This window comes from Thunnus maccoyii, chromosome 12 (genome assembly GCF_910596095.1).
Source record: "Thunnus maccoyii chromosome 12, fThuMac1.1, whole genome shotgun sequence".
Lineage (NCBI taxonomy): Eukaryota > Metazoa > Chordata > Actinopteri > Scombriformes > Scombridae > Thunnus > Thunnus maccoyii.
This window is the reverse complement of record NC_056544.1, coordinates 31,799,155-31,826,931: the sequence shown is the minus strand read 5'-3', so window position 1 is coordinate 31,826,931 and position 27,777 is coordinate 31,799,155. Positions and strand designations below refer to the sequence as shown.

At 40.5% G+C, this 27,777-nt stretch overlaps 2 protein-coding genes across 6 annotated transcripts in view; one reads left to right on the top strand and one right to left on the bottom strand.

Moving 5' to 3' along the window:
* Positions 1 to 1,135: 1,135 nt before the first annotated feature.
* lamc2 (laminin, gamma 2) lies at positions 1,136 to 26,122 on the bottom strand. Of its 5 annotated transcripts, none has more exons than XM_042427919.1 (24): positions 25,912 to 26,122; positions 25,121 to 25,257; positions 20,404 to 20,548; positions 19,167 to 19,264; positions 13,621 to 13,791; positions 13,241 to 13,358; positions 12,458 to 12,579; positions 12,230 to 12,361; positions 11,904 to 12,096; positions 11,314 to 11,426; positions 10,816 to 11,205; positions 8,870 to 9,103; positions 8,007 to 8,143; positions 7,639 to 7,795; positions 6,592 to 6,797; positions 5,282 to 5,361; positions 5,050 to 5,187; positions 4,824 to 4,968; positions 4,576 to 4,725; positions 4,252 to 4,366; positions 3,962 to 4,158; positions 3,480 to 3,638; positions 3,287 to 3,386; positions 1,136 to 2,526 (listed from the first exon to the last, which is right to left on the bottom strand). In XM_042427919.1, exons 4-24 carry the CDS (start codon positions 19,249 to 19,251, stop codon positions 2,273 to 2,275), a joined length of 3,396 nt encoding a protein of 1,131 aa, XP_042283853.1. In that variant the 5' UTR covers positions 19,252 to 19,264; positions 20,404 to 20,548; positions 25,121 to 25,257; positions 25,912 to 26,122; the 3' UTR covers positions 1,136 to 2,272. The 5 variants fall into 5 exon arrangements, with proteins under 5 accessions (XP_042283853.1, XP_042283854.1, XP_042283856.1 ...); XM_042427920.1 differs by having other exon boundaries at positions 25,165 to 25,257; XM_042427922.1 differs by lacking the exon at positions 20,404 to 20,548 and having other exon boundaries at positions 25,165 to 25,257.
* The window catches only part of dhx9 (DEAH (Asp-Glu-Ala-His) box helicase 9), a 24,706-nt gene continuing 19,040 nt past the window's right edge, over positions 22,112 to 27,777 (top strand). Inside the window, exons 1-6 of the mRNA XM_042427918.1 lie at positions 22,112 to 22,524; positions 23,998 to 24,159; positions 24,288 to 24,428; positions 25,140 to 25,266; positions 26,502 to 26,650; positions 26,820 to 26,968. Of these exons, the coding sequence (XP_042283852.1) occupies positions 24,049 to 24,159; positions 24,288 to 24,428; positions 25,140 to 25,266; positions 26,502 to 26,650; positions 26,820 to 26,968 (677 nt within the window). The 5' untranslated portion in view covers positions 22,112 to 22,524; positions 23,998 to 24,048. The remainder of the gene's footprint in view (positions 22,525 to 23,997; positions 24,160 to 24,287; positions 24,429 to 25,139; positions 25,267 to 26,501; positions 26,651 to 26,819; positions 26,969 to 27,777) is intronic.

Sequence of the window (27,777 nt, the reverse complement as noted above, 5' to 3'; positions counted from 1 at the left end):
TGGACTGGCAAATCTTAAGTCAAGGTCCTCTAATTAGCCTTTTCTGGAGCTTTCAACCTCATCCCATGGTCATCATTAACCCTTACACAGTGGTGGATAGTAACTAAGTAAACGACTGGACTTAAGTACAATGTTGAGGTACTTGTACTTTACTTGAGTATTTCCATGTGATGCTACTTTCTACATTTCAGAGGGAAATATTGTACTTTCTACTCCACTACATTTATTTGACAGCTTTAGTTACTTTTCAGATGAAGATTTGACACAATGGATAATATAACAAGCTTTTAAAATACAACACATTGTTAAAGATGAAACCAGTGGTTTCCAACCTTTTTGTCTTTTGACGTCTTACAAAAAGCAGTGTGTAGTCGGGGTCACATTTCACATGTCTATGAGTTGTTAACAGCTCCACCAAATAGTGATTTTTCCCTCTAAACTTCTCACATGCTTTCATTTCAATAAATGTTCAAATGATCCAATATTTCAGCAAAAATCAAAGATTAGAGAAAAAGTCCAAAAACTGAAAACAGATTTGTGTATCAGAACTTTGTTTTTTCTTCTTTCCTCTCCCATTAATCATCTCACCACCCCTCAGATTTATCTGCTGACCCTTTGGAGGGGCCCGACCCCTAGGTTGGGAACCACTGGACTAAACTAGCTAACTGTATATAAAGTAGTGTAAACTAGCTCCACCTCCAGCAGCTACAACAGTAACATGCTGCTCTAACACTGATGCTTCACTATTAATAATCTAATGATGTCATATATAATAATATATCAGTCAGAGGGACCAAACCACTACTTTTACTGCAATACTTTAACTACATCAAGCTCATAATACTTATGTACTTTTACTGCAATACTTTAACTACATCAAGCTCATAATACTTATGTACTTTTACTGCAATACTTTAACTACATCAAGCTCATAATACTTATGTACTTTTACTGCAATACTTTAACTACATCAAGCTCATAATACTTATGTACTTTTACTGTAGGAGGATTTTTCATGCAGGACTTTTACTCGTAAGGGAGTATTTTTACATTGCTGTAATGGTACTTTTACTGCAGTAAAGGATCTGAATACTTCTTCATCACTGATGAGAAACAATAAGACAAATAAAAGATGTTAATGAGAAAAGTGCAGCAGGTTTTATTTAATGGCAGCGTAGATTCATTCTGTATAAATATTTCTGCCAGTCAACAAGTAAAAACAGAATTTAAAACATGGTAAAAGCAAATACTGTATGTACAGTTATAAATAGAACAGTATAATAACGACTCACACACATCTTCACAACAACAAAGAATAGTTTCATAAACACACAAGACATCCAGTTAAAAGTTAGATATAGGTTTGAAATAAAGCAGCGTGTTTGTACACCAAACAGCCAGCAGGAGGCAGTGTTTTGTTATTTTAAATATCATCAGTAAATGTGTGCAACAATTCAACATCAGATTATTAAAACATTAGCAGGTCAAACTGTCTGTTGCAACTGAATCTCAGTGAGATTTTGTTTGATTGGCTTCGACATTTCTTTCAAACACCAAACCTGGTAAATCCACTGCTCCACCAGTGAAAACCATGTAACGTCCAACACAAGAAACTTAAAAAAGTAAATTTAATTTGACAAGATTCAGATTTATTTAAAAAATGAAAATGTTAATGTGGTTTAGGCACTTTTCTTGAAGATAAGTGGAAGTACGAGGACTTATTATAATAATGAAAGACAATGTTGAGTTGCATTATGGGAAATGTAGGCTGCAGTGTTTTTTCTAGAGACTAAAAGTCACTAAAAAGTTAACTAAAGCTTAAACTTCTTCGTTCCTTAAACACGTTTTCCACCAGACGGCGACACTTCTGAACATCGACAACAAACAAAAATGTGATTTTTTCCTCAGTTAAAGACTGAATAAATAATCATATATCATTCTACATATTTATCTTTATAATAATATTAGAGCTGCAGCGATAAGTTGATTAATTGGTTAGTTGAGTGATCGATATATTTTATGGACCAAACAACTAATCGATTAATTGACTGATTAATTAATAATGAAGATAAACATTAATTGCAGCCCTAAATAATATAATATTATCATCATCATCATTAATGTCTACAGACCCGTCACTCAAAAACTCACTGTCCTTCTCATTGACTTGCTAAAATCAAACAGTTTTTGCACCAGGTGTGTGTTTTTATGGCAGCAGGTGGATCCAGGTGTTGGTGTGATGGACATGGACTCTGCGTCACGCTTGCGGCTCTCAGGCCTCCTCGATGGGCGGGCTGTTGTAGCAGCCTTTGGGGATGGCCCTCAGGATGTCCTCCAGGTTAGTGATGTCTCCCAGGATGGTGTCGATGTCCGTGTTGATGCCGTGCAGCCGGCGTCGCTGGGCGGCCTCCTGGTCCTCCATGTCTCTCAGCCGAGGCCTCAGCTGGCCCTCCACGTCCCTCTGAGCGTTGGCCAGAGAGTCCTCCAGCCGCTTCAGATGTGACTCGTCCACAACGCCGGGTTTGTCTGCACAGAAGAAGAAGACATGTGAGAAGAGTCCTGTAAATATCATCTTAGCAAATTTAGTGAAACCATCTAATGAAGACAAAATAAACCTTCAACAGCTGTATGTGTGTATTTAGACATCTTTCTATAACTGAAGTGGGCTACTTAAAGGGCCAGTCCAACCAAATTACAAAAAGCTTATTTCTCTCTATGTATCTGTCCGGGTTTCAGTATGTTTGTATGTATGTTTACAGCAGTAGTTACGGAGCAACATTATCATTCATGTGGAGTCGTGTTTCTGTCCACCTGGTGAATGTAAGTCCAATATTCACTCTCTTTTAGCTCTGTTTTTACTCTCTACCAACTCCTGAGGGAAATATCAGGCTCTTTAGCTGCTAAATGCTCCACTATGTTCACCAGCTAGTCTACAGCTAACTGTGTCTGTTTGCCGTTTGGTGCTGAGCAGGTAGTGTTCAGCGGCTGAAAACGACACTATGAGACGCTGAGAGTGAACCAGAACAGTAAAGTTGCAGCCGGACAGATAAACAATGAGCTGAAACTCACTATAAAGCTCCGTAAAGCCGAGAAGAGCTGCAGAGTCTCTGATAATTCTCTGTAGGTTCATCACTACGAGCCTCAACCAACACAGCGTACTGTAATAATTATACTGCATCACTATATTCAGATGATCCTTCTTTCAGGGAGTTAAACATTTGATTGAACCCAGTGATTGATGATATCTCTGAGGTTCCTGATCAACAGTATGAAGATCTGTACTCACTCATGTTAGCCAGCATGCTGCTGATGTCTCGTAGTGTTTTTCCCACAGCGTCTTTGGCGTCTCTGGCGTTGTTGAAAGCTGCAGCCGCTCCGACAGCAGCCTGCAGAGGAAACATTCACATCACTTCATGTTTCTGCACCAGTTTGTGAAGCTGTGTGCACCATTGTGTGAGTGTGCGTTTGTGTTCTCTTACCTCCTGAGCGTCAGCCTCCTGCCCCCTGGCATTGTTCAGCTCAAAAGCCAGATCTCTAGCTGTAGTGGCCGCGTCCCCCCTCAGACCTGTTGCATCCTGGTTCAGTTTGGTGGCTTCATTCGCGAGACCAGCGTGGGACGGCAAAGACCCGAATGTTCCCTGAAGAGCGAAGACAAGAACACCCAATCAGCACAGAGCAGAGGAATTTAAAAATCTTTATTGAGTCCATCAGACTTCTTTAGAGTTAATAGAAGATGTATTTTTCTCTTTTGATGCAGCTAAGCTAGCAGTTCCCCACTCTTTCCGGTCTTTGTGCTAAGCTAGCAGTTCCCCACTCTTTCCGGTCTTTATGCTAAGCTAGCAGTTCCCCACTCTTTCCAGTCTTTGTGCTAAGCTAGCAGTTCCCCACTCTTTCCGGTCTTTGTGCTAAGCTAGGCTAACCACATGCCGTGTTGTAAAAGTGCAGCTGATGATTTTTTTACCTCCAGACTGTTGACCAGGTTCTCCAGCAGGTTGATTGTTCCCAGTGCGTTGTTGTAGTCATCAGACACATCTCCCAAGACGGACAGTGTCTCTGCGTTGTTGTTGACGGCCTGCTGGATGGTGGCGTTGATGGCGGGAAGACGCTCGATGGCGGCATCAGCCAGAGACCTGCTGCCGTCAATCTGCTGGTCGAATCCTGAGGAGAGAGAGGAAGAGAAACAGTCTACCGCTGCACTTCTGATAAAAAACAGTCAGATCAGTCCCTCGGTTAGTCTGCGTTTCTATGTACCTTTCAGGGTGTTTAGGGCGTCGTCCAGCTCGCCCATGTTGTTAGTGATGCGTTGCAGAGCGCCCTCGGTGTTGACCTTGGCGACATCGACTCTGTCCCGCAGCTTGTCGAACTCCTGCAGAGAGAAATCACACAGATATCAACTGGATGTTACAACACACCAGGTTGTTTTAAGACAGGCTTGAAAAATTGTGAACACGTCCAACACACAGACTTCCATCAGTTGCCTGATGTGACATGACTGACGCTCTTTGGTATAAAACAGTTCTGCTCTGTTTTAATAACGTTTTGATCGATCTGTGAGCTAAAAGAATCCTTCAGTACCTGCTGGGCGGATTTGCCTTTAGCCAGCAGGTTCTCAGTGGCGGCCTTGTCTCGCTGCACACTGTCCTGCAGCGCCTCGTATCCCAGGATGCTCCCATCCACTGCCTCCTTCAGACCATCCAACCTGGTCACCATGGCGTCCAACTCCTCCTGAGCATGATGGGAACACAGACGGTCGTAATCGTGCACAATAAGATTTTATTAATTCATGAGTGTTTCTACAGCCGAACTGCAAACAGCAGCGTTACCTTCAGGGGTGACGGGACGTCTCGCTCCATGTTGGCGATGTCTTTCAGCATGCCGTCAGCCATTTTGCTCTCGTCTCTGGCCTCGCCGCTAAGACGGGTCGCCCGGTTCTCCAAGCCCTTCGCCTGAGCCGAGATCTGGTCGTACCTGAACACACACAGGAAGCTTTAGTTTGGAGTATCATCACAGATTTAGAAGAAGACCTCGGACTCGCCAGAAGAGACTCACGTGGTTTTCAGATCTCCAATCAGCTCTTTGACTTTGTTCTCTTTGTTCATGAGCGTTCGGACCAGAGACAAACTCTTCTCTGAGTCGCTCAGAGCCTCGTTGGCGCTTCGCTCCACCGCATCCGCCTTCGTCTGATGTCTGTAGAGATACGAATAAGTGTCGGTGAAGACGTAAACATGCGACATCTTATCAACTGATCCATAACACCATGAAATCAATATAATGAACTCACTTATCGGCAAGGCTCATCGCTGTCTGCACCAACGAAGAGAGGAAGTTTGAACCCAGCGGAGCATCTCCGAGAGGAAACTCCTGACAGGAAGGAAGAGAGAAAATTAAAAAAACATCATCATCATCATCATCATCATCATCACAATCAGAGAAATCTACACCTGCTGTTTTACTGTTCTGGCGGTTTAATGTGTTTTAGCTCATTAACTACAGTTCACGCCATTAGTTTCAGCTCATTTCTATGAAAATCAACTGCACGTCAATGTTCAACTTTATGAAAGACAGGAAAATGTTTGTGCTAAGCTAGCAGTTCCCTGCTCTTTCCGGTCTTTATGCTAAGCTAGCAGTTCCCTGCTCTTTCCGGTCTTTATGCTAAGCTAGCAGTTCCCTGCTCTTACGGTCTTTATGCTAAGCTAGTAGTTCCCTGCTCTTTCCAGTCTTTGTGCTAAGCTAGCAGTTCCCCGCTCTTTCCGGTCTTTGTGCTAAGCTAGCAGTTCCCCACTCTTTCCGGTCTTTGTGCTAAGCTAGCAGTTCCCCACTCTTTCCGGTCTTTATGCTAAGCTAGCAGTTCCCCACTCTTTCCAGTCTTTGTGCTAAGCTAGCAGTTCCCCACTCTTTCCGGTCTTTGTGCTAAGCTAGCAGCTCCCCACTCTTTCCAGTCTTTATGCTAAGCTAGCAGTTCCCCACTCTTTCCAGTCTTTGTGCTAAGCTAGCAGTTCCCCACTCTTTCCAGTCTTTGTGCTAAGCTAGCAGTTCCCCACTCTTTCCGGTCTTTGTGCTAAGCTAGCAGTTCCCCACTCTTTCCAGTCAGGAAAACTCTGAAACCTGGTCCCGCCAAACCTTTCTGTCATCACGACGGGGGGTTAATTGTGTTAATTGAGCAGCAGTGCCACACAATGCAAAATCCCCCTAAAATATTTGTCCAATTACGGTAAAGACCAAGCTCAGAAAAACTGAGAAAATTTGAAGAAGCATAAAGAATATCTGAGACATGCAAAGAAAATCTGAGGTAATACTGTCACACTGAAGCTGTGATTTCTGGATGCAAATCACATTTCTTTGCATCACATATTTTAGCTCTTTTTTATAATAATTTTGTGTTAAAGTTGTTATTTGATGGTTTTCAGTCCCACATTTCTTTGGGTCTTTATTAAAGAATGACTGAAATCTTGAAAACCAAAAATCTAAAAGGTATAATTTGGAATATAGTTTTAATGGAAACACATGAAAAAGTTGCAGTATGCCCCTTTAAGAACCTGATCGTTATGTTTTACATCCATCTATCCGCCTGCTGTGTGAGTGCGAGCTTACAGCTGATTGCAGCTTGGTCTTCGCCTCTTCCAGTTTCCGTCTCATCTCCTCCGTCAGCGTCTGGACCGTCTCCACCTTCGTCTTGTACGTCTGCTGTTGTTGTTTGATGTCGTCCGCGGCGTTGGCCATGTTCTGGATGTCCTGCCCGACGGTCAGCTGACTCCGGCTGATGGACGACAGCTGAGCCTTCAGATCCTCCTCCATTTCTATTGGACGCAGAAGGTGTGACATCATCAGTTTAAAATGAATCGCTTCTTTCATCACATGATATGTGTAAACTGGATATTCAGTGTTGTATATGGAAGGTTTACAATGCCAAATAAAAACAAATTAAAGAAGTGAAACATGTTATATGTATTTTCTTTTGATTTTCTGTGTCATAATTACATTAAAAGAACATTTTTAATAAATGACAATTATTTATGTTTTTGTCTGGGGTTTCATCACCTTTTCAACTGTTCTTACCTCATATGTACGGTATCTTTTCTTTCAGTACAAACTCAGCTAAAAGTCTAACTTTTCATTCTGTCAATTTAACAAGCTACCAGGAGCTCAAATTACAAGAAAAATGACACATTTGCAAATAAAAATGTGAAATTATTTTAGTGATAATCACACAAAATGTTGTTAAAAAAACAGGTTGTAAGGTTGTAAAAAATACTGTTTTGCTATTCATACACACAAATACAGCAGAAAAACTGTTATTATCTATTTATTGTCTATTAACATGTAAAGTGATTTTATCACAACTAGTTTATGTGCGTTTTTAAATGAAAGTATACTGTATGTATGCCTGTTAATCACTGAAAATATAATAATTCACAAGGCTTTGCAGAGAAAAAAAGTTGTATGGTCTACAGAATAGATAAAGATGAAGGTAAAGAAAAGATAAATTAGTGTCCATTTAACATGTATTTTTAATTTATGACTCAGTAAATGCATACATCCATATAGCAATGTTTCATTTTATTTCTATGTTTTCATGTTTGACATGCCAAATCTTCCATAACTGAGATGGCTGCTGGTGTAAATGAAGTATTGTGTTACCTGTGAGCTGCTCGGTGCTGTCCTGCATGTCGTTCACCAGCTCGTCCATGGCTCTCAGAGTCGCCTCCATCTCGGCGCTGTTGGTTGGTTTCAAACCTCCGTCCATCTCTGAGAACAGTCTCTGTAACTCCTTCAGTTTGGCAGCGTAGGCCTCCATCTGAAACACAGAAGCAAGCAAGAAACTAATTTAGAACAATCGACTTGTTTCCAACCAGTCTGATCGTCTGACTGCTGCAGCTCATCTGAAATGTGACCCCGACTACACGCCGCTATTTGTAAGACGTCAAAAGCCAAAAAAGGTTGGAAACCAGTAAATATATTTAGTTACTTTGCAGTGCTGAACATGAATCAGAGTTTTTCAGACATACCTTTACTTTGATGGGGCTGAAACAGGCGGGACAGTTGGACCGTTCACACCTTGAACCCTCGAAGCCCGGTCTGCACTGACAGCGACCTGAATCATCACACTGTCGCGACTCAGATCCGACGACGTCGCAGTCACACGCTGATCCACAAACAGAGGAAACATTCACATTTAACAGGATCCAGTTTATCACTTTATTGTCTGATCTTCAGTGTAAACGCAAAAGCAAAAGATACCAAGTGTAGTAAATATTAATGTCCACTGTAAAGTTTGAATTTAACCAAGTTTATCTAAAATATTGTACATGTTTTTTTTGTCCTTTACATCATTAACGAAACAGCAAAAATGTTCCTGTAAAATGAGCATTAAAATCTGATGATGTGAAATTTAAGCATAAATAAATTGTGAATTATATAAGAAATCTGCAACTAACAATTCTGTTCAATATTATTCTATTGATTTTTTTATTATTATTTTTCATAAAATATAGAAATTGTCCAAAAATAATAACTGCTGATTTTCAATTCCCAAATTCTAAAGTGATGTGTTGAAACTCAAAATAATAATAATAATAATAATAATAATAATAATAATAATAATTTACAGCTCTACATCTGCTGCTGACCTGAACAATTTCATATTATTTTATTTATCATTTTCATGTAATTTATCTGTTTTTTACTGTATAATATAGATATAAAATAAAGTAATTATTACAACATAAAGCAGAATATCCTCACAGTGTAGAACCAGATTCACAGTTTTGCTTAATAAACCCTTAAATTAATTGATTATTACTGATTATCAACTATCTGAATACTTGATCAGTCTTTCGGCAGCGTTTATGTCGTCATGTCGTTTTCTTACGTTTGCAGGCGTCGGTCGGTCGTCTGTGGTAGAAACCCGGCCGACACGTCTCGCAGCTCCGTCCCCGCGTGTTGTTCACACACTTCAGACATTCGCCGCTGTTGCGATCGCAGCTTCCCGCCACGCTGACATCGATGTGTCCGTTGCACTGACAGGGTCTGCAGGGCCGCCGCACGCTGTCGCCCCTCCCGGGGTCGCCGTAAAACCCCTCCTCACAGACGTCACAGCGAGAGCCTGAAGAGAGAGTCAGAGACCAGTTTTAAAAACATTTTCATATCGTCGTCTCTCTGATATCAATAATGTTTGGAGGAATATTGAATCATTCATGTGGACACAGCGACCTTTTGAAAAATGATAACTGGTTGGATAACAGTTGGATAACTGGTAATATTTTCATACGTAGTTTTCTTGCATCACATAAAATGAACAATGAGACGTCACTTCACATAATCAGCTGTTTACAAAGTGGAGACAAAACTGTTTAATACAAAAGAAGAAGAAGAAGATGTACAAGAAGAATTTTGAGTAATTTAATTTACAGCTTTGTGCTAATTTGCTGTTATTTAACAGAGAGGATGGTGCAATTTGGTACAAATTATAAGAAACAACAAAGTTGGTTTAGTTGTTTTTTTTTTTTTTAATTAACAGAAAATACTTAAATACTACTTATTTTCAGTATAATTTATTAAGAAATGTACTAATTATTAATCTAAAAATAGCCAAACAGCCCATAATGAGCAAGTGCTCACCGATTTAACCAGCTTTTTTAGTTTTTTTTTTTATAATTTGCAATTTGTACAAATACTCTAAAAATGATCTGTTAAATACCTGCAAATTACTCAAAAAAAAAAATCAAAGAAATTAGTATAAAATGAGGGAACCTGTGAAGTAAAGCGTTAGAGGATTTGGGTGCATGAACCTCGTTTGTTCATCGTGGGTTGCATTCAGGTTTATATGAAAGCTTTTATCTCATTGGTTGTGTAAAAGAAAACTGAATAACAGGTTATCATTTGATGTATTTCTTCAATTTATCATACATGTTTCAGACAGTGTTTAAGTTCAGTTTAGTGTTAGTTTGTGTGTGCTGTGTCTATTCTAAACTTAGTTCTTTGCTGTGTAAGATGAGGCAGTTGTGTGTCTAACAGTTAAGTTTATTCTGTTATACCCTTACCTGAGCCAGTGATAAGATAAACTGTAGTTATGTAGATGTTTATGTGTAAAACTGATAAGCTTTAGAGGATAGTGTGGTTTGTCCTTAATTTAATATAGTAGTGATGTTATTTTGTGATGCTACTTGGTGCTTATGTACTGTCATATATGGTCGTGAAGAAAGTCTGTTCCTAGGTTAGCTGAACTTTTGACTTATGTTTCTATCTGAGGGTTGCTGACCTGTAAGGTTAGTAAACAGATGTCTTAAATTCTGTACGAGTAGTATTTAAGGGACTGGTTAACCTTTCAGACAAAGAAAAGATAGCTAGGTGGTATCTTTGTCTCCAGAACTATGATGCATTATACCTCTGATTGTATTTCATAACCTGACAATGCTCTCTTTGTGTGTTTATTGAGTCATCAGCAATTTCCCATTACAGTTGCATTGTGCAATTTGGTAGCAGAACTACCAAAATCCCATTTCACATGGAAAATCTACTTTACTTATCAAATTAGGGGAACTGGAAAGAAAGCAAGAACACCAAAGAACATTATCTTCACACCTGCTGCCTGAATTGTGTTTCTTAAAACTTATTTTGCAGTTGAATGTCTGTTTGTCCAACTGGCTGGACCATCATGGTTTCTTCTAACTTCTAACATGGTTTGTGAATGTGTAATAAAGTTGTGCATTGTGGTCTCCAGAGATTAATGACCGCGGACGACGAGACACGCTGGAAAAATGTGCTGAACAGGGCAGGAAAGATATAAAGAATGATTGTATTGTTGTGTGGACCTACCGGTGGTTCCGGGGGGGCAGAGGTCACAGCGGGGTGACAGTGATCCGGCGGGCAGCGAGCAGGACACTCCCTCCGGACAGGGACACTTCACACAGGCTTGAGGCAGCGGGTCTCTGTAAAACCCCTCCGAGCAGCTCCGATCGCCCGGCGTCTCGTCAGCAGAGTAACAGTCTCCCGTCTGCGGGTCGCAGCTGCCTCCTCTGCAATTGCAGGGCTCGCAGGAGCTGAAGGCTCCGTCGGCGGGGGTCGTACGTCTGAAACCCGCGGCGCATCGCTCGCAGGACTCACCCTCGTATCCCTGAGGACAGGTGCAGGTCTGCACCCAGCCGGCGGGGACGCCGGACCCCCGCCGAGCCGACTCCAGCTTCACGTTGTCGAGGTAACCGCGTCCTGGAGAGACACAACAGTTCAGCTACTGAGCACAAAATAACAAGATCATCCTGCAAGCAAAATCCATCCAGTATTAGTTTACACCAAATAGTGATTTTTGAAGCTCACCGTTTTCTCCGAACGTGGCTCGTATCTTGATGGCGGTGATGTCCTGGAGGAGCGTCTGAAACTGGAAGGAGGAGAGCTGAGGCCTCCATCTGCTGCCGGGCCGCTCGTCCAGTCTGTTTCATCAGACACAAGACAAGAGTTCATAAACACTAGTAACGCTGGTATCGGACCAGTAACCAGTCGATTCCTCAGATAATCAGCTGGAGCCGACCTGATTCTAATCTGAAAACTCCTCTTTTTGCTTCTTGGTTTTTTATGTCTATTTCATTTTTGAGGTCCAAGAACCACTGGTGTTAGAAACGAAACGCTCAGATTAGTGATTATTATTGTTATTCAAGGATTCTGCTGCCTGAACATTTAAAGATGCAAATACAAAATTTGTAAATATAGTTACTGGAGGTGGATGTCGCACCAATCATAAGACACAATTTTCAAATATCACAACATTTGATATGACCTCCAGGACTGAAAGATATATAACATGCTGCCATCTATAGTACCATCAATACGCCTTCAGTGGCTTTGAGTGCTGAGACCCCAGAAGGTCAGAAGGTTAGTTTCTACTGAGATGAAACCCAGGATGTCCTGACCTGAAGCTGTAGGTGATCTTCTGTCCACAGGGGACGATGGAGCGCAGGTCACCCAGCGAGGCGGAGACCCGCAGGCCGCCGGCTCCTTCCAGGATCACATCGTTGGTGGACGGGTGTCGAACGCCGCGGTCCAGACGCAACGAGAAGATGAACTTCTGACCGTAACTTAGCAACTGGTTCCCGAGGTAAGGAGCTGGAGGAGAGGAGGGAAAAAAAACATCTGGTCAGGAGGAGGACAGGAAGAAGAGAGGGAGAGAAGAAGAAGAAGAAGAAGAAGGAGGGAAATGTGGGGAGATGAGAGTTTGAGAGGCGGGGTTTGTTCTCACCTGGTGCGTACAGGTAAACCGGCAGGCTGTTTTTGGAGATCACCTCCAGGTCCTGGTGTTTTGGTGACCAGCGAAAGTGGACATCGTGGGGGGTGACGCCGTGCGCCGTCGCCGCCCGCCAACCATCGGGACCTGAAAAACACACAACACAACAGTCTGTCAGCTGATCTGTGGAAAACCAGAACCCTCGGTTACTGTTACCGTGGAGAGGAGAGGTCAAAGGGTTACCGTCGGCGAAGGTGGTGGTGATGTTGTAGGCGGAGTAACCGGACTGTGCAGAACACCGGCTGCTGTGACCGTAACAGAAACACGGTGGACTCTGACTCCCAGCATCCTCTCTGGGCTGACGTCTGGAAAACACAACGACAGGAAGTTAGAACAGAAACTGACAAAACAACACAGAAGAAGAATATTTCTGTGAACTAGAAACGGCAACATTTATTTAAACATTTTTAAACAGCTTAACTGTCCTAAAATCATGTTTATTGAGCTGCAGAGACATTTAGGTTCCATCTTGGGCTTTGATCCATATATTTTTCACAGATTAATCTTCATTCTAACGAATATAATAACCAGTTGCAGACCTAGACCCTGGTCTACCTGCTTGCAAGTCTAGTTTTAGTTTTCAAATGTGACTTAGTTCAAGCAGCACAAATTTCAGCACTGAGAGAAGATTTGGTTGAAACAGAAGCACTGGAAACTGAATCAAATTTAAACACTAAAAGACGGTGTTCAACTTAAAACCGAGTTCACACAATGCTGACTAAGCCTTTCACCGCCAGCTCAATCTCTCTGTATTTCACAGAACACCTGAGCTTTTAAATCTGATGTCTGTGGCGACTTTGAAGGAGCCGATGTGTTAATTAAAGTAAAAGTACTGAAATGAATTGAAGTACCAGATAGACGTTAAGCGGTAAAATTTTTGAGTTGAAGTGAACTATTTAAAGAGATACTGATATAAATGTGAGATTATTTTAAGGAATCTGAGTATCTGAGGAGTTTTTTCTTCACCTTTGCCGGCAGCCGTCTGGTCCGATCGGTCCGTCGGGGCAGCTGTTACATTTGTCTCCGGTGACTCCTTCCTTACAGCTGCAGCGCCCCCTGCTGTCACACGTAGCGCTGACAGAACCTGCAGGGAAAAAGCAACAAGATGAGATGAACATGTTTCTCTACAGTGTGTCTTAAAAAAAAAAGCTTACAAGGCGGCAACGTCCGGGGCTGAAAAAATGAAGCCAAAAACTGCAGTTCCCTGAACGACCACTTGAGGCTCCAAAAGCGAGTCAATCCCCATAGACCCCCATGTTAACATGTCCAACTTTACAGCAGAAATAAACATGTTTACAGCCTGGTACAAACAACGGTTTTGGTCTCTGTAGCAGTCTGTTTCTTACCTGTTGTGTTGCAGTTGCAGGGCGTGCAGCTCACTGCTGCCCTCTCCTGGTAAAATCCGTCCTTGCAGCGCTCGCATTCGCGGCCTTCAGAGTTTCCCTGACAGTTGACGCATTGCAGACCGCTGTCGCCCCACATGCAGTACCGAGCTCTGCCATTGCATTTGCATTTTGCTGCAGGAGAAGAAATAAAACATTATTAATATCATTTATTGTTCAGTGCAGCAGAAACTCTGCGCTCTCTCTTCTGGTTGATGATGTTTTGGTTATTTTGGAAGTGTCTCGTTGTTTTGGACTTTTTCTTTATTAAACATTAGAAATGTTATATATTATTTTATAATCACATTTCTGTTTGTGACATAATTTGTGTCTTATCTGTCTTATGTTGTTTATCTGTAACTGGAATTATTTATTCAAACACTGAGTGTCCTCCTTTGTTGTTTTTTCTAATTTTTTTTCATTTTGCAATTGTTGAGCACTTTACAAATATCTGTTATAGTTATATTTTCATGGTTTTAGCAATTAGCTATTATTGGTCATTTATTAAAATTGACAATAAAACACATAATCCAAAAGATATCAGGTGCTACTTAGACATAACTGAGTATAGACAGTTAAATACTGATAGTGCCTCCTACAGGCGGAAGTGTTCATCACAGCCACAATATTAAAGTGCAGGACAGAACAAACATCCCTATGATTTAACTATTCTTGGTTTTACAAACCCTGCTGCTAAGATATAAAGTTTGTCCACAAGGTGGCGCTAGAGGAAAGGTCAAGGGGTCATTAAAATCTGTAGGAACCTGAATATCCACAGGTGTTGATCAGACTGATTTATTGGTTCCCTGGAAAAAATACCTCGCTGAGCTTTAACATGACCGACCAGAGCATTAGAGATGTTTACAGAGCGTGAAGCTCCTCCCGTGGTCTGTGGTTTGTTCATAAATCCTGGAGAGAGCTGCGCCTCCCAGACCGAAGCCCTGCAGACAAATCACCTCACTCCGCAGAGCCCCACCCAAACCAGCCAACGCCTCATCTGAGGAAACGACACCGCTCAGATCATCACGCTGTCAAACACCAACAGATCTGGTGAGACTTTTTTCCGGCAATGAGCCTCCCACTGCTTCAAAGCTTCATTTCAAATTCTGAGAGTTTCAACAGGCTGCTGCTTGTTACCACTGTTAGCAAAGAGAGGACGTTTTAAACACAGCTGATACAGTCCCATACACAGTGCTTAGTGGTGAGGTCATGTAATGATACCTCTGGAAGAGTTAAAGGAAACAGAACGAGGAGTTAGTTACATATTAATGTTCAAATGATCCAATATTTCAGCAAAAATCAAAGATTAGAGAAAAAGTCCAAAAACTGAACTTTGTTTTTTCTTCTTTCCTCTCCCATTAATCATCTCACCACCCCTCAGATTTATCTGCTGACCCTTTGGAGGGGCCCGACCCCTAGGTTGGGAACCACTGGACTAAACTAGCTAACTGTATATAAAGTAGTGTAAACTAGCTCCACCTCCAGCAGCTACAACAGTAACATGCTGCTCTAACACTGATGCTTCACTATTAATAATCTAATGATGTCATATATAATAATATATCAGTCAGAGGGACCAAACCACTACTTTTACTGCAATACTTTAACTACATCAAGCTCATAATACTTATGTACTTTTACTGCAATACTTGAACTACATCAAGCTCATAATACTTATGTACTTTTACTGCAATACTTTAACTACATCAAGCTCATAATACTTATGTACTTTTACTGCAATACTTTAACTACATCAAGCTCATAATACTTATGTACTTTTACTGCAATACTTTAACTACATCAAGCTCATAATACTTATGTACTTTTACTGCAATACTTTAACTACATCAAGCTCATAATACTTATGTACTTTTACTGCAATACTTTAACTACATCAAGCTCATAATACTTATGTACTTTTACTGTGGTAGGATTTTTCATGCAGGAAGTGAAGTATCTCTACACTGATGAATATATACACTATGTAAATAATAAATACTTCTTCCACCACTGTTATTGGAACAGTGACTGTGGTTTATTTCTCCATCCAGACTCATGTCAGCGGTCGGAGGGAGGGTTGAGGTGAGTTTAAGGGTGCGTCTGTTTGTTCGTCTGTCTCAGCCTCTGATTCAGGGATTCATGTATCGACAGCAGACTCTAACAGCTCGGTTCAGAGATAATCAGCGAGGGATACGATGACTCACTCTGTGATAGGAGCTAATGTTCACCTGAGCGCCGCCGGCAGCGACGAGGTCAGCTATTATTGCTTTTTAAGAACAGTTTCCGACCTGTGTGTGTGTCTGCGGTGGTTCTCCTCCATAAACACACAGTACATAACTGTACAAACAATAAGACTCAGGAGGAGGCGGGAAACATGAACCCTGGAGGAACAACAGTCACACCTAGAAACAGTTGCTCCTACGTCACAGCCTTCCTGTTATCTATGATCAAAGTTGAAGACATTAACAAGATTTCCATCTAACAAACACTAAAAACAGTCAATCTGAGAGTTGGTTTCCTTGGAAACAAAAAAAAAAAAGAAAAATCTTGACTTCATTAAGTTTTTTCACAGGTTTTTTAACCTTTTTACCACTTCCTGTTTCTATTTCTATCTTTTTAACACATAACTACATATCAGTACTGAGATCATTGGAGTTAAACCAACATGCTTTTCTTCTTATCTCTGACTGTTGCAGCATGTTTTTATCTTATTTATCTTTTATGCTGAGTTTTATACAATCTATGTGCCTGAACACACCAGAGCTGCGATCACAAGTCGACTATTTTGATAATAACATAATTGTTTTGGTCATTTTTTAAAGATTTAAACATTTTTCATACTCTATTTTACTGTCATCATGGCATTTCATACATGTTGTATAGCCCCTGTGATGATGACAATACATTTTCTTTTTGTGGGTGTGTCACCCGGTGATACATCATACAATAAATTATACAATACATTAAAATAATAAATAAATAAATACTGACTTTGATTATAAGATGAACTAATAGAAAAACGTCTTTCATATTTGAGAATCTACTTGAAGTTTATTTTTCTATCAGAATTTCAAAAATCATGATAATTTTTTGGGTTTTTTTGTCCTGTGTGATAATAAACTGAAGACGTTAAGACATAAACTGTACTTAAGTACTTAAGTACAGCATTGAGTAAATGTACTTAGTCACTTTCCACCACTGCTCACAAGTAAGAGTTAACTGTGTATCTGAGGAATTATGAGACAGAAATGAACAGTTCAGTGAGTTATGACGGTGGTTAATTGAAGCTTCTTATCACTGACTCGTAAATATCCCGTTTTTCTTCGGTGTCAGTGTGTCAGGCTGAACTCTTCTCAACACATCATTAAAAGCAGAATAAAGTGGAACTGCTGCTTCTAACTTCCCTCCCCGAGGCGAAGGCAGCTCCCAGCTCGGGCTGCCTCACCCACATGTCAGAGGGGAGGCTGCTGCCTCACCCGTCACGGAGCCGCCCTGCAGCTGCTGCTCTCATCATTCACGCCAAGAAAAACTAATGAGGAACAATAAAAATAATAATAATAATGAGATACTGAAGGTGTTTCCTTCAGGTGACTCTGTTTATTTTCATTATCAATTAGTCTGACCAACAGTTCCTCAATTAAACAACTTTATTGTTTAGTTTGTTTTATCTGACCAACATGTTTCAGTGACGTTCAGACACGACACAAGAAGAACAGCACGTTTAATATCGACGTCGTCTTCTCGTTACACATCTGACCAATGAGAAGAGAGAACGTTCTCGCCTGACTCTGAAGTGACGCGTTTTGGTTTCGATCGAGGTTCGACAAGTTTACTGAACTCATCGACGGATTCAGAACAGCGGGAGTCGAAAACGCCACAAATCAAAAGTTTGACTAAATATCTCGAAAGTTTTGAGTTTGCATCTCATAACTTTGATTTAAAAGTCATAATTTTGAAATTTGATGTCTGAATCTAAATTGTTTAACATAAAAAGACACAACGTTGATTATTTTTCATTGTTGTATTATTATTTCATCTGTTTTTTTATTATATTGGCAGAAATGAGCTTCCGTACAAACGTAGTTTAATTGATGAGCTGTTTGCATTTAGGTCGTATAATTAATAAAATTATCATTTTTAATCATGATCAGTGTTTTTAGATGCTGCATAATTGATATAAATCATGTAAACTGAACATTTAGAGACATTATTGTTATCATGTTTATATTAGATTTATTATAGTGTGTATATTTCTTGATTTATACTAACTATAAATATATTATTATTTGTAATTATACGGTGTATTATCTTGTTCTTAAACTTATATATATATATAAATAAGGGTCATTCATGCACTCTGGTGTAGAGTAACAACATGTACTGTTTATATATTTATAACTTTTATTAACTTTATTTATATCTTATCATTAACGCTACACGCCCCTCCAGCTGATAGTTAATAGAGTTTCAATAAAGTTTTATCTTATCTGAGCGATGACATCATTAATAAGCAGACACGTCTTAATCAGATATTAAGTCTCTACGAGTTGATTTTCACAACATATGACACTTTTAAAAATGGTTAGTAATAATAAAAAATAAATAAAAACATCAGAGTGGCCCTTTAACATCAGTCAAAGCTTGTTGCTCTCGTTTTAGGTTCTTTTGTTAGAACATTATTGTGTAAAATAACAATTTACGCAACATGTGCATCCATCTGTATGAAGATATTATATTAATAGCTGCTTTTTTAACAAATTATATTTGTTTCATGCTGTTAAAGAGGCTGTAAAGTTTCTATAATACTTAGAAATGTACGACTCTGAACATGAAAACAGGGTAATTTAATGAATTACTTTAATAACTCAAGTGTCTCGCTTCCTTTAAAGCTCTGACAGAACCTCTTCATTAATCCTGTGAAGGTCAATTAAGGAGCATAAATAATATTCAGAGCTTGACTTTAGTTTATTATAAGATACAGATTCAGTTTTACCCCTTAACGTACCGCGTGTACTCCTCTTTAATCATATTAGAAGATGTTTATGGAGGAGAGATTCAGGTGTATAATTAAGGGATTTTGCTCCATTGTGAGATCTGAGACAGTGAAAATATTCATTTAAATGAAAGAAAAACAGACACAAAAGCACAAAATCAGCTATTCACAGAAACAGTATCTGTGTATTTTGTTACCAGATAAATAAATAAATCAAATCTGTTTCTAGTTTTTAGACTTTCTCTCTAATCTTACAATGTGTTGTATTTTAAAAGCTTGTTATATTATCCATTATGTCAAATCTTCATCTGAAAAGTAACTAAAGCTGTCAAATAAATGTAGTGGAGTAGAAAGTACAATATTTCCCTCTGAAATAAAGTAGCATCACATGGAAACACTCAAATAAACAAACAAATACCTGAACTTCACAGTAATCTGAGATACATTTGTGAGCAGATGTTCAAAGATGCTGAATGTGAGATAAAAACAAGAGAAAATGTAAATTAAAGACACCTACGGTGATAAAAATAAGTCGCCTGGACGACACAAGCAGCAACCAAAACCCCGAAGAGTGAAATCCAGCTGCTGCTGCTGATGTTCATGTCGTGTTGAATCCTAAAAAAAATCAGATAAATGTCAAACCTCCTCACAAAAGCTGCGACAAAAAAAAATACTCATCCAGCTCCTCGAACCGTCGGCTTTTAACTCCTCTCCTGCTGCAGGTCTGAACATGCTGCACATACTGGCACACACTTACTCACATGTGATTCACACACAGAGAGCGCGCACACACACACACACACACACACACACACACTCAGAGGATATGACGGCTGCAGTGTGTGTGTCAGCCGGTGTGTGTTTGTGTGTTGGGACAGTCTGGGGCGTTGTTCTGGACGTTTACTGGGACTCTTCCACCGTATTTACATTTTTATGACACAAAGAACGTTTCACAAGACTGAAATTTAAAAAAAAATCATATTTCTGAGAGCCGCTTTGTTACAGAAATGGAAGAAATGACACTTCAGCATCTGGTTTTAGAAATGTCTGAATGCTGCTGAGTGTTAAACAGGCTGAATCATGAGTTTGATCAAACATTATAGAGTGCTATAGAGCATTATTCATCTTTATCTGGTGGTATAAAGACTGCTGAAGTGCTCTGAGCCAAAAGCAGCTGAGTAAAAGTGATGAAACAGATTTTTTTTAATCCACCAATAAACACGTCAAAGAACAAAGTGCAACATCTGTTTAAAACATACAGAGAATAATCCAGGTAGCAGTAACTTATAATAAAAGTCATTATTAATATCTATAAAATATGATCAATCGTATTAACATACCACACTATTCTCTTATTAGTATCACTAGTATTTATAAAACAAATCCTCTAAGATGAGATGTGTTAATCATTGACACTCACAGGTGAATCTTTGGACTTTGGACAGAACCAGGCTAGCAGTTTCCATCTGTTTCCAGTCTTTATGCTAAGCTAAGCTAAGCTAAGCTAACCACGCACCGCCTCCAGACAGCGGACTGAACGTCTCAGTGTCAGAAACAAACAGAAAGGTGAACTATTCTTTCCTACCTGGCAAAACTATCGCAACTCAAGGTCCACTTTCACACTTGTTCTAAGAGCTTTCAACCGTGTCACATGGTCCTCAATAGCAGATTGATTTTGCCCAGTTATTATGGAAGTGTAACTGCTGAAGGACTACATGCAACAATAAGAGACTGTTGAACAATTCCTTTCATACCTGGCAAAATAATCTCAACTCAAGGTCCACTTTCTCCTTTGTTCTGGGGCTTTTGACCGTATCCCATGGTCTTCATCAGCAGATTTAGTTGGCTCGGTTGTCACAGAAGAGATTGTTTGGTCGACTTCAGCTCAATATTCTGGAGCTGCAATGATTAGTTGATATACAGACGATCAATCAGCCTGGATAATTATTATAATGTGATAATTGATTAATCATTGAAGTAACTAAGCCAAACAAACTCTTGTTTAAGGTTCTCAAATGTGTAAATATGCTGCTTTTCTGTGTCTTAATATGGTAGTTCATTGGATATTTTGGGGTTTGATGATGTCACTTTGAGCTCTATAGGAAACTGTGATTTTTAACTGTTTAACAGGTTTTCAACGCACATACACAACACTTGTTAGTAGATTAGTTCAGTGTTGGTTTGGGTCTAAACATGACGTTTGATAGCTGTTAATTAACTGTATTTGGAAAATACCTAACGACCAAACACCTGAATACTCAGATGATGTGTAAATCACAGCCCCGCAGGTCTGATGTTTTTTTCTTCCTGCTGTGGATTGTTTCCATTTGTAAACCATAACCTGAGGCTGCAGGTATGACAGAGCAGCCAGACACACCCTGAACCTCAGACACACAATCACTCACACTTACTCACACACACACACACACACACCATGATCCATCACACACACCCAGCCAGTACCTGGATACACTCACAAACACTTTCCCCACTGCTGACCTGCTGAAATACACCGCTGCAGGCCTAGACACACACACACACACACACACACACACACACACACACACACACACACACACACACACACACACACACAGCCACGCCCCAGCTGTTCGTGTTAGCTTTTTCAACACCACACCTTGAACACACACACCTTATCAACACTTAAGCCACACGCTGCGTTACTCAGCACTGAGTTTACTTTATAGCTTTACAACTGACAATCAGTGAAACATCTCAACTATTTTTGTGGATTACTGTGATTTTTTTTTTTTCTTTTCCAACAATTCATGTTCCTCAGTGGCAGCGATGGAGGAAGTACTCAGATCCTTTACTGCAGTAAAAGTACCAACACAGCGAAGTAAAAATACTCATCAGTGTAACTACTTTATATACAGTTAGCTAGTTTAGTCCAGTGGTTCCCAACCTAGGGGTCGGGGCCCCTCTAAAGGGTCAGCAGATAAATCTGAGGGGTGGTGAGATGATTAATGGGAGAGGAAAGAAGAAAAAACAAAGTTCTGATACACAAATCTGTTTTCAGTTTTTGGACTTTTTCTCTAATCTTTGATTTTTGCTGAAATATTGGATCATTTGAACATTTATTGAAATGAAAGCATGTGAGAAGTTTAGAGGGAAAAATCACTATTTGGTGGAGCTGTTAACAACTCATAGACATGTGAAATGTGACCCCGACTACACACTGCTTTTTGTAAGACGTCAAAAGACAAAAAGGTTGGAAACCACTGGTTTCATCTTTAACAATGTGTTGTATTTTAAAAGCTTGTTATATTATCCATTGTGTCAAATCTTCATCTGAAAAGTAACTAAAGCTGTCAAATAAATGTAGTGGAGTAGAAAGTACAATATTTCCCTCTGAAATGTAGAAAGTAGCATCACATGGAAATACTCAAGTAAAGTACAAGTACCTCAAAACTGTACTAAATGCAGTACTTGAATAAATGTGCTTAGTTAATTTCCAGCACTGGCAAAATATTACTGAAAACAGGCAACGACCCAAACAAGAAGGCTCGTTCATCCTCCGGTCCAGCTGACGGCGCTGCAGCAACAATAAACCGGGTCTCTAACCGGCAGTGAACCCGGTAACAGCAGCAGCGAACTACGCGACGGCAAATTATTTTTCCTAGGACGGCGAAGTTGTGACCCGCCCTACTCTTCCTCTGATTGGCTACTACTCGTTGCCTTCGTTGGTTGGATTGGTTAGAATTAGGGTAAGAATATCAGGGTAAGCCAATCAGAGGCAGAGTAGGGCGGGTCATGTCTTCGCCATCCTAGGAATTTGCAGGAAAATATTTTGGCACACGGGTCATGCTCCGCTGCTGAAGTCTGGAGCAACTTTTTGCTTAACTGGTCTGATTGTGAGTAATAAAATTACTGTTTATAATTATTACTAGTTAATTAAATTATATCTTTGGGTTACAGGTTGTCCTAATGCATCTCAAAAGTCGGCAGAGCCGGTAATTCAAACCTAGCTTACAAACGGCTAACGTTGGTTTAGCTGCAAACGTCCCGTTAATTCTTCCGTAAAAAGTGAAAAAAAACAATTTAACACGAATGTGTGAAGTTTAAACCGTCACTCCCGAGCTCCTGACGTCAATTATACCTTATTTTGACCATTTTAAAAATGTCTTTTGAGAAATAGTGTTTCAGTTTGGTCGTGAGGAAATAAAAACCAGACTATTTTCAAAAAACTCTGCAATTTAAACGGTTTTCAGCATCTGCAACGATACAGAAGTCTCTACATATACACAAGGTTTACTGCTAAATTAACCCCCTGCTTTATGCTCTGTCTGTCTGCATTTCTGTCCCGAATCCGAGAGAAGGTTTATATTGATTAATAAAAGCAATATATAGCTTATATATACATATATATAAGCAGTCGGGTTTGTTTTCTTGTTCAACAAACCAGATTTTTCTCTGATTTCTGGCTGGAGTTTAGTTTGAAAATTACATTATTTCAGTTTGTCAGTCTTTGCTGTAAATTACGATGTTCGTTCAAAGTATTTTTTGTAATAATTGTTCACTAAGCTTCCATCATCAGACACATTTCAATATTGGTATGTTGTTGTTTTGTTCACTTTTGCTTTAAACTCGCAGTGACAGTAAATATTTAACGGGATGTGAGTCCTGTTGTTACTGTTGCGGCCGTAAAACGGTGAATTAAAATCAGAATTTGATCCATTCGGTCTGATAACATTTGGAAAGATTAGAAGATAAAAATATTTTATCTCAAGTTTTCCCACCTTCTGTATGTAACTGATTAGCCAGGAAGTATAGCCAATGCTAAGAAAGGAAAGATAGATACTTGTCCTTTATTGATCCCCCAAAAGGGAAACTACAACAGTCACCACATGCAGATACATATGACAAGAGGCAAAAAAAAGTTCAAACAAAGACAATCAAAGGCAGGATAAAACAGTGTGAGAGAGAGAGCACGGGACACATGGATGAGTAAACGCCACGGAGCGAATGAAGAGTACAAAAGACTTAATATCCAGCAGCAATAAATAATCACAAAGGCCTCTTCATACTCCCGCATGTCATTAAAAAGCTTCACCGCAGCGTCAGATTCAGCACAAAGGAGCTTCTCAGTGGTTCTGATGAACATGTGAGGATGAGCAACCGGCACTTAAAGAACCGTTCAATCCACTGAAGAGATTATTGACGGGGTGTTGTTCTTATTTTAGAACAGTCCTCAACTCTGTTCTTGATAGAGAACAATGATGGAGCTGCTGCAGTGTCAACATACAGCATCTGTTAGGCCCCTAAAATGAGATGTGGCATTGATTTAGTTAATTAACTAACAAGAATCACTTCTGGACATTTTTCAGTGTAAAGGGTCTCCAGAGGAGGAATCCCCCCCCCCCCCCCGTCTGTCCACCATGGCGGACATCAAGAACTTTCTTTACGCCTGGTGTGGAAAGAAGAAGCTGACTCCCAACTACGACATCCGAGCTGCAGGCAACAAAAACCGACAGAAGTTTATGTGTGAGGTGAGTAAATGTGGTTTCTACAAGAAGCTCAGAAGGTCTCTCAGGTTGTCGTATGTTATTTAATGTTTGCTGCTGATTGTTTCTGGTCTCAGCATTGTTTTCTAACCCTGACTTCTGCTCCGCTGCAGGTCCGTGTTGATACCTACAACTACATCGGAATGGGAAACTCCACCAACAAGAAGGACGCTCAGACCAACGCTGCTCGGGACTTTGTCAACTACCTGGTCCGTCTCGGGGAGATGAGCGCAGCAGAGGTCCCAGCGGTCGGGGTCAGCACATCGGTTTTTACTTTTCTTTAAAAGTCGGGAGACTCAGCAGCCGCACATTGTTGCTAACTTCGGTGCTAACCCCTTCACTTTTCCAGCAGTTGGAGAAACTACAGACTTTTCTTGGTCTTGACAAGCTGCAGCATTTATTAACTGACACACTGTAGTCTGTCCTGTACATTTACTGCCAGACTGACAACTTCCTGTGAACCTTTTCCTCTGCTCTGTTCACATTCACCACCACGTTTCCACCACTACGCACACATATTACGTACTGCCCTATTCCTTAAAAGCAGCTATGCTACCAAGAGTTTCCCAGGCGCTGCACAGAGGCTCCCAGACGGTATTGATTTCTGAATGAATGGGTATTTGGCTTTATATTTTGGCATTGAAATTGTTTTTCTTTTTACAATTATAGAGGAAAACACTGACTTCTTCCACCACAGAAAGATGTTCAGTTTACTGTCATGTATGATGACGAAAAGCAGCAAATCATCACATCTGCAAAGCTGAAACCAGCAAATTTAGGAATTTGTGCTTAGAAATGAATAAAATGATTAATCAAGTATCAAAAAGGTTGCGAGTTAATTGTCAATCGACTAATGACCTTCCCAACAGCTCAGCTACAACCCTGATGCTGCAATAACAAGCTATGTTTTGGCTTATTGATTGATTGAAGTCTACACAGACTGAACCTGAGTCTTCATCCGCCAGGTGGGTTTTCCAGGAGGTGATCTACCTGACGGAGGAGGAAGACAAGATGGAGGAGGAAACAGCAGCTTTGGAAACCTCCCTCCCAGCGGTCCTCTGCCACCTCACCTTGTAGTGAAAACTGAGAAAGGTAACATCATCATCATCATCATGTCTGAGCCAGTTGACCAATCAGCTCAGCTGTCTGGTGCTCCGTTAGACTACATCAGGACCTGATCTGGTACTGTGACGCAGGGGGGCTGCAGTGTTGTTTGAGGTACCGGTGAGACAATGAAATATGATCCAGGAAATCAGATTAATGTATTTAAATATTTATCAGAAGCCAACACACAACGCAGAGTTTGTAAATCTCACATGAAGGATTTTACAAGTCTGGAAAGTTGAAAAATCCAGGTTACATTCCTGATGTCTGATTGGCCCAAAGATATTCAGTTTACTGTCAGAGAGGACTGAAGAAACTAGAAAATATTCACATTTAAGAAGCTGGAATCAGAGAATTTTACCTTTTTTCCTCTAAAAGTGATTAAAAACAATCAGTCGATTATCAAAATAGTTGCTGATTAATTATCAGGGCTGTGACGGTACAGAGTTCACAGTGAACTCACATTTCTCCGTTTAGCGTCTTCAGGTTATGCTAACCCATTGTTGCTAACTTTGGAGCTAACCTCCTTCACTTTTCCAGCATTTGGGGAAACAACAGACGTGACTTTTTAGCATTTATTAACTGACACACTGTAGTCTGTACTGTACATTTACCGCCAGACTGACAACTTACCGCTAAGCTTTTCCTCTGCTCCGCTCGCATCCACCGTCACTTTCCCGCCGCTCTTTCCCGCTCGCTACGCAAACATACTAAGCGCTGTCCTATTCCTAAACGGAGTTACGCTCGCTACCGATAATTAGCGTTATTTTTGGCAATAAAAATATCTTTTGGCCTGGCGGGGGTTCATTGACATTATTACAGGAGAAACGCTGATTCAGTAAACGTTGAGAACAGTTAGACCCAGCAGGCTCCATCAGGTTGGGCGAGTTCAAAGTTGTGAAAACAACGGGGGTGTTTTGAATACACCCCCGTTGTTTTCACAGGTAATTTGTTAGTCTGTCCCTCCCGCCGCAGGAAATAATGGATTAATGCTGGAAAGCTGTTGATCTCGCACTTTTCTCCTTATGAAAATAACACGGAGATTATTCGACCAATGAGAATTTAGTCGACCAACTAATCGACCAGCAGACTACAGCCCTGTTAATTATCTGTCGATTGACTAATTACTGCAGATCTAGTTTACATTGTTTTAAAGACTTAAAGAACACAGTCCTAGTTATGTATCACAATAAACCAATAAAGATTCATGTCTGTGTTGTTAGAGGATGGCAGCTATGGGCCGGTTGCAGGATCGCCTGGGATGGGTTACTCAGGAGGAGGAGGAGGAGGAGGACCAGGAGGAGGTCAGTGGGAGCGAGGGGCCAACCTGAAGGAGTACTACGCCAAGAGAGACGAGCAGGAAGCTCAGGCGGTACGACACTTCACTTCACTTCACTTCACTTCACTTCACTTCACTTCACTTCTCACAAAAACACAGCTCTGAATAAGAAAAGAAAAGAATCTGTTCAAACCGTTTCTGTGTTTTAAACTAAACATCAGTGAATCTATCGGTTCTGGTTCTGATACTTTCCTCCCTGTAGACTCTGGAGTCAGAGGAGGTGGACCTGAACGCTAATCTGCACGGTAACTGGACGCTGGAGAACGCCAAAGCCCGTCTGAACCAGTTCTTCCAGAAGGAGAAAACCAGCGCTGAGTATAAATACAGCCAAGTGGGACCGGACCACAACAGGTCTGGATCAAGAGACCTGAAGGCTTCTAGACCAGCAGCTAATCACCCAAATCCACCCTGACCAGTTCCAGCGCGTTAGAAACATTTTACACAGCAGACCTGTGACCTGTGTCGGCTCAGCTGTGATTATTAAGGATTATAACTGTTATTTACATGATTGATGAGGTTAGAAATGTAGTAATTGATTATTTAGTCTATGACATGTGTTTTGCGTTGAAGCTGCTTTCACACTGAGGACGCCGGCTTTTACTTTCTGTATTTTACACCCGTAAACAACATTAACTGTGTGGTCAGGTTGGATTTGGTGTTGAGTTTACTGCTGGTCTTCAGCCACAGATCCTTTATGTTCAGCTTTATATTCAGACGTTCTCTGTTTCTGGCAAAACGCAGGAAGAGAATAAATGAAAATAAATCCAGTGGTTTCTACATGTCTGAGCACATGTAGTCCAAGTTATCATATTATATTATCTAAAATATAAAAGGTTTTTACCTGCAGAAACAGATTTGGCATTATATATATAACTGTTAAACCTTTTCTCAATTTCAGTCTCGAGACAGAAAACGAGTTTATAGACAAGTTAAAACGAGTCGAGCTCCTCATGTAGCAGAAGTGGCTCGCACACCGGCTGCGTCCCGACATCGATGTGTTCCAACCTCCCAGAGAAGCAGCCGGTGTGTGTGTGTGTGTGCGTGTGTGTGCGTGTGCGTGTGCGTGTCGCTCGGTGTGTTCAGATGTTCCTGTATGTTTTTCTGCCGGACTGCTGTAAACCCAGAGACCTCCGGCGTGTGTCGGATACACCAGAGAGATC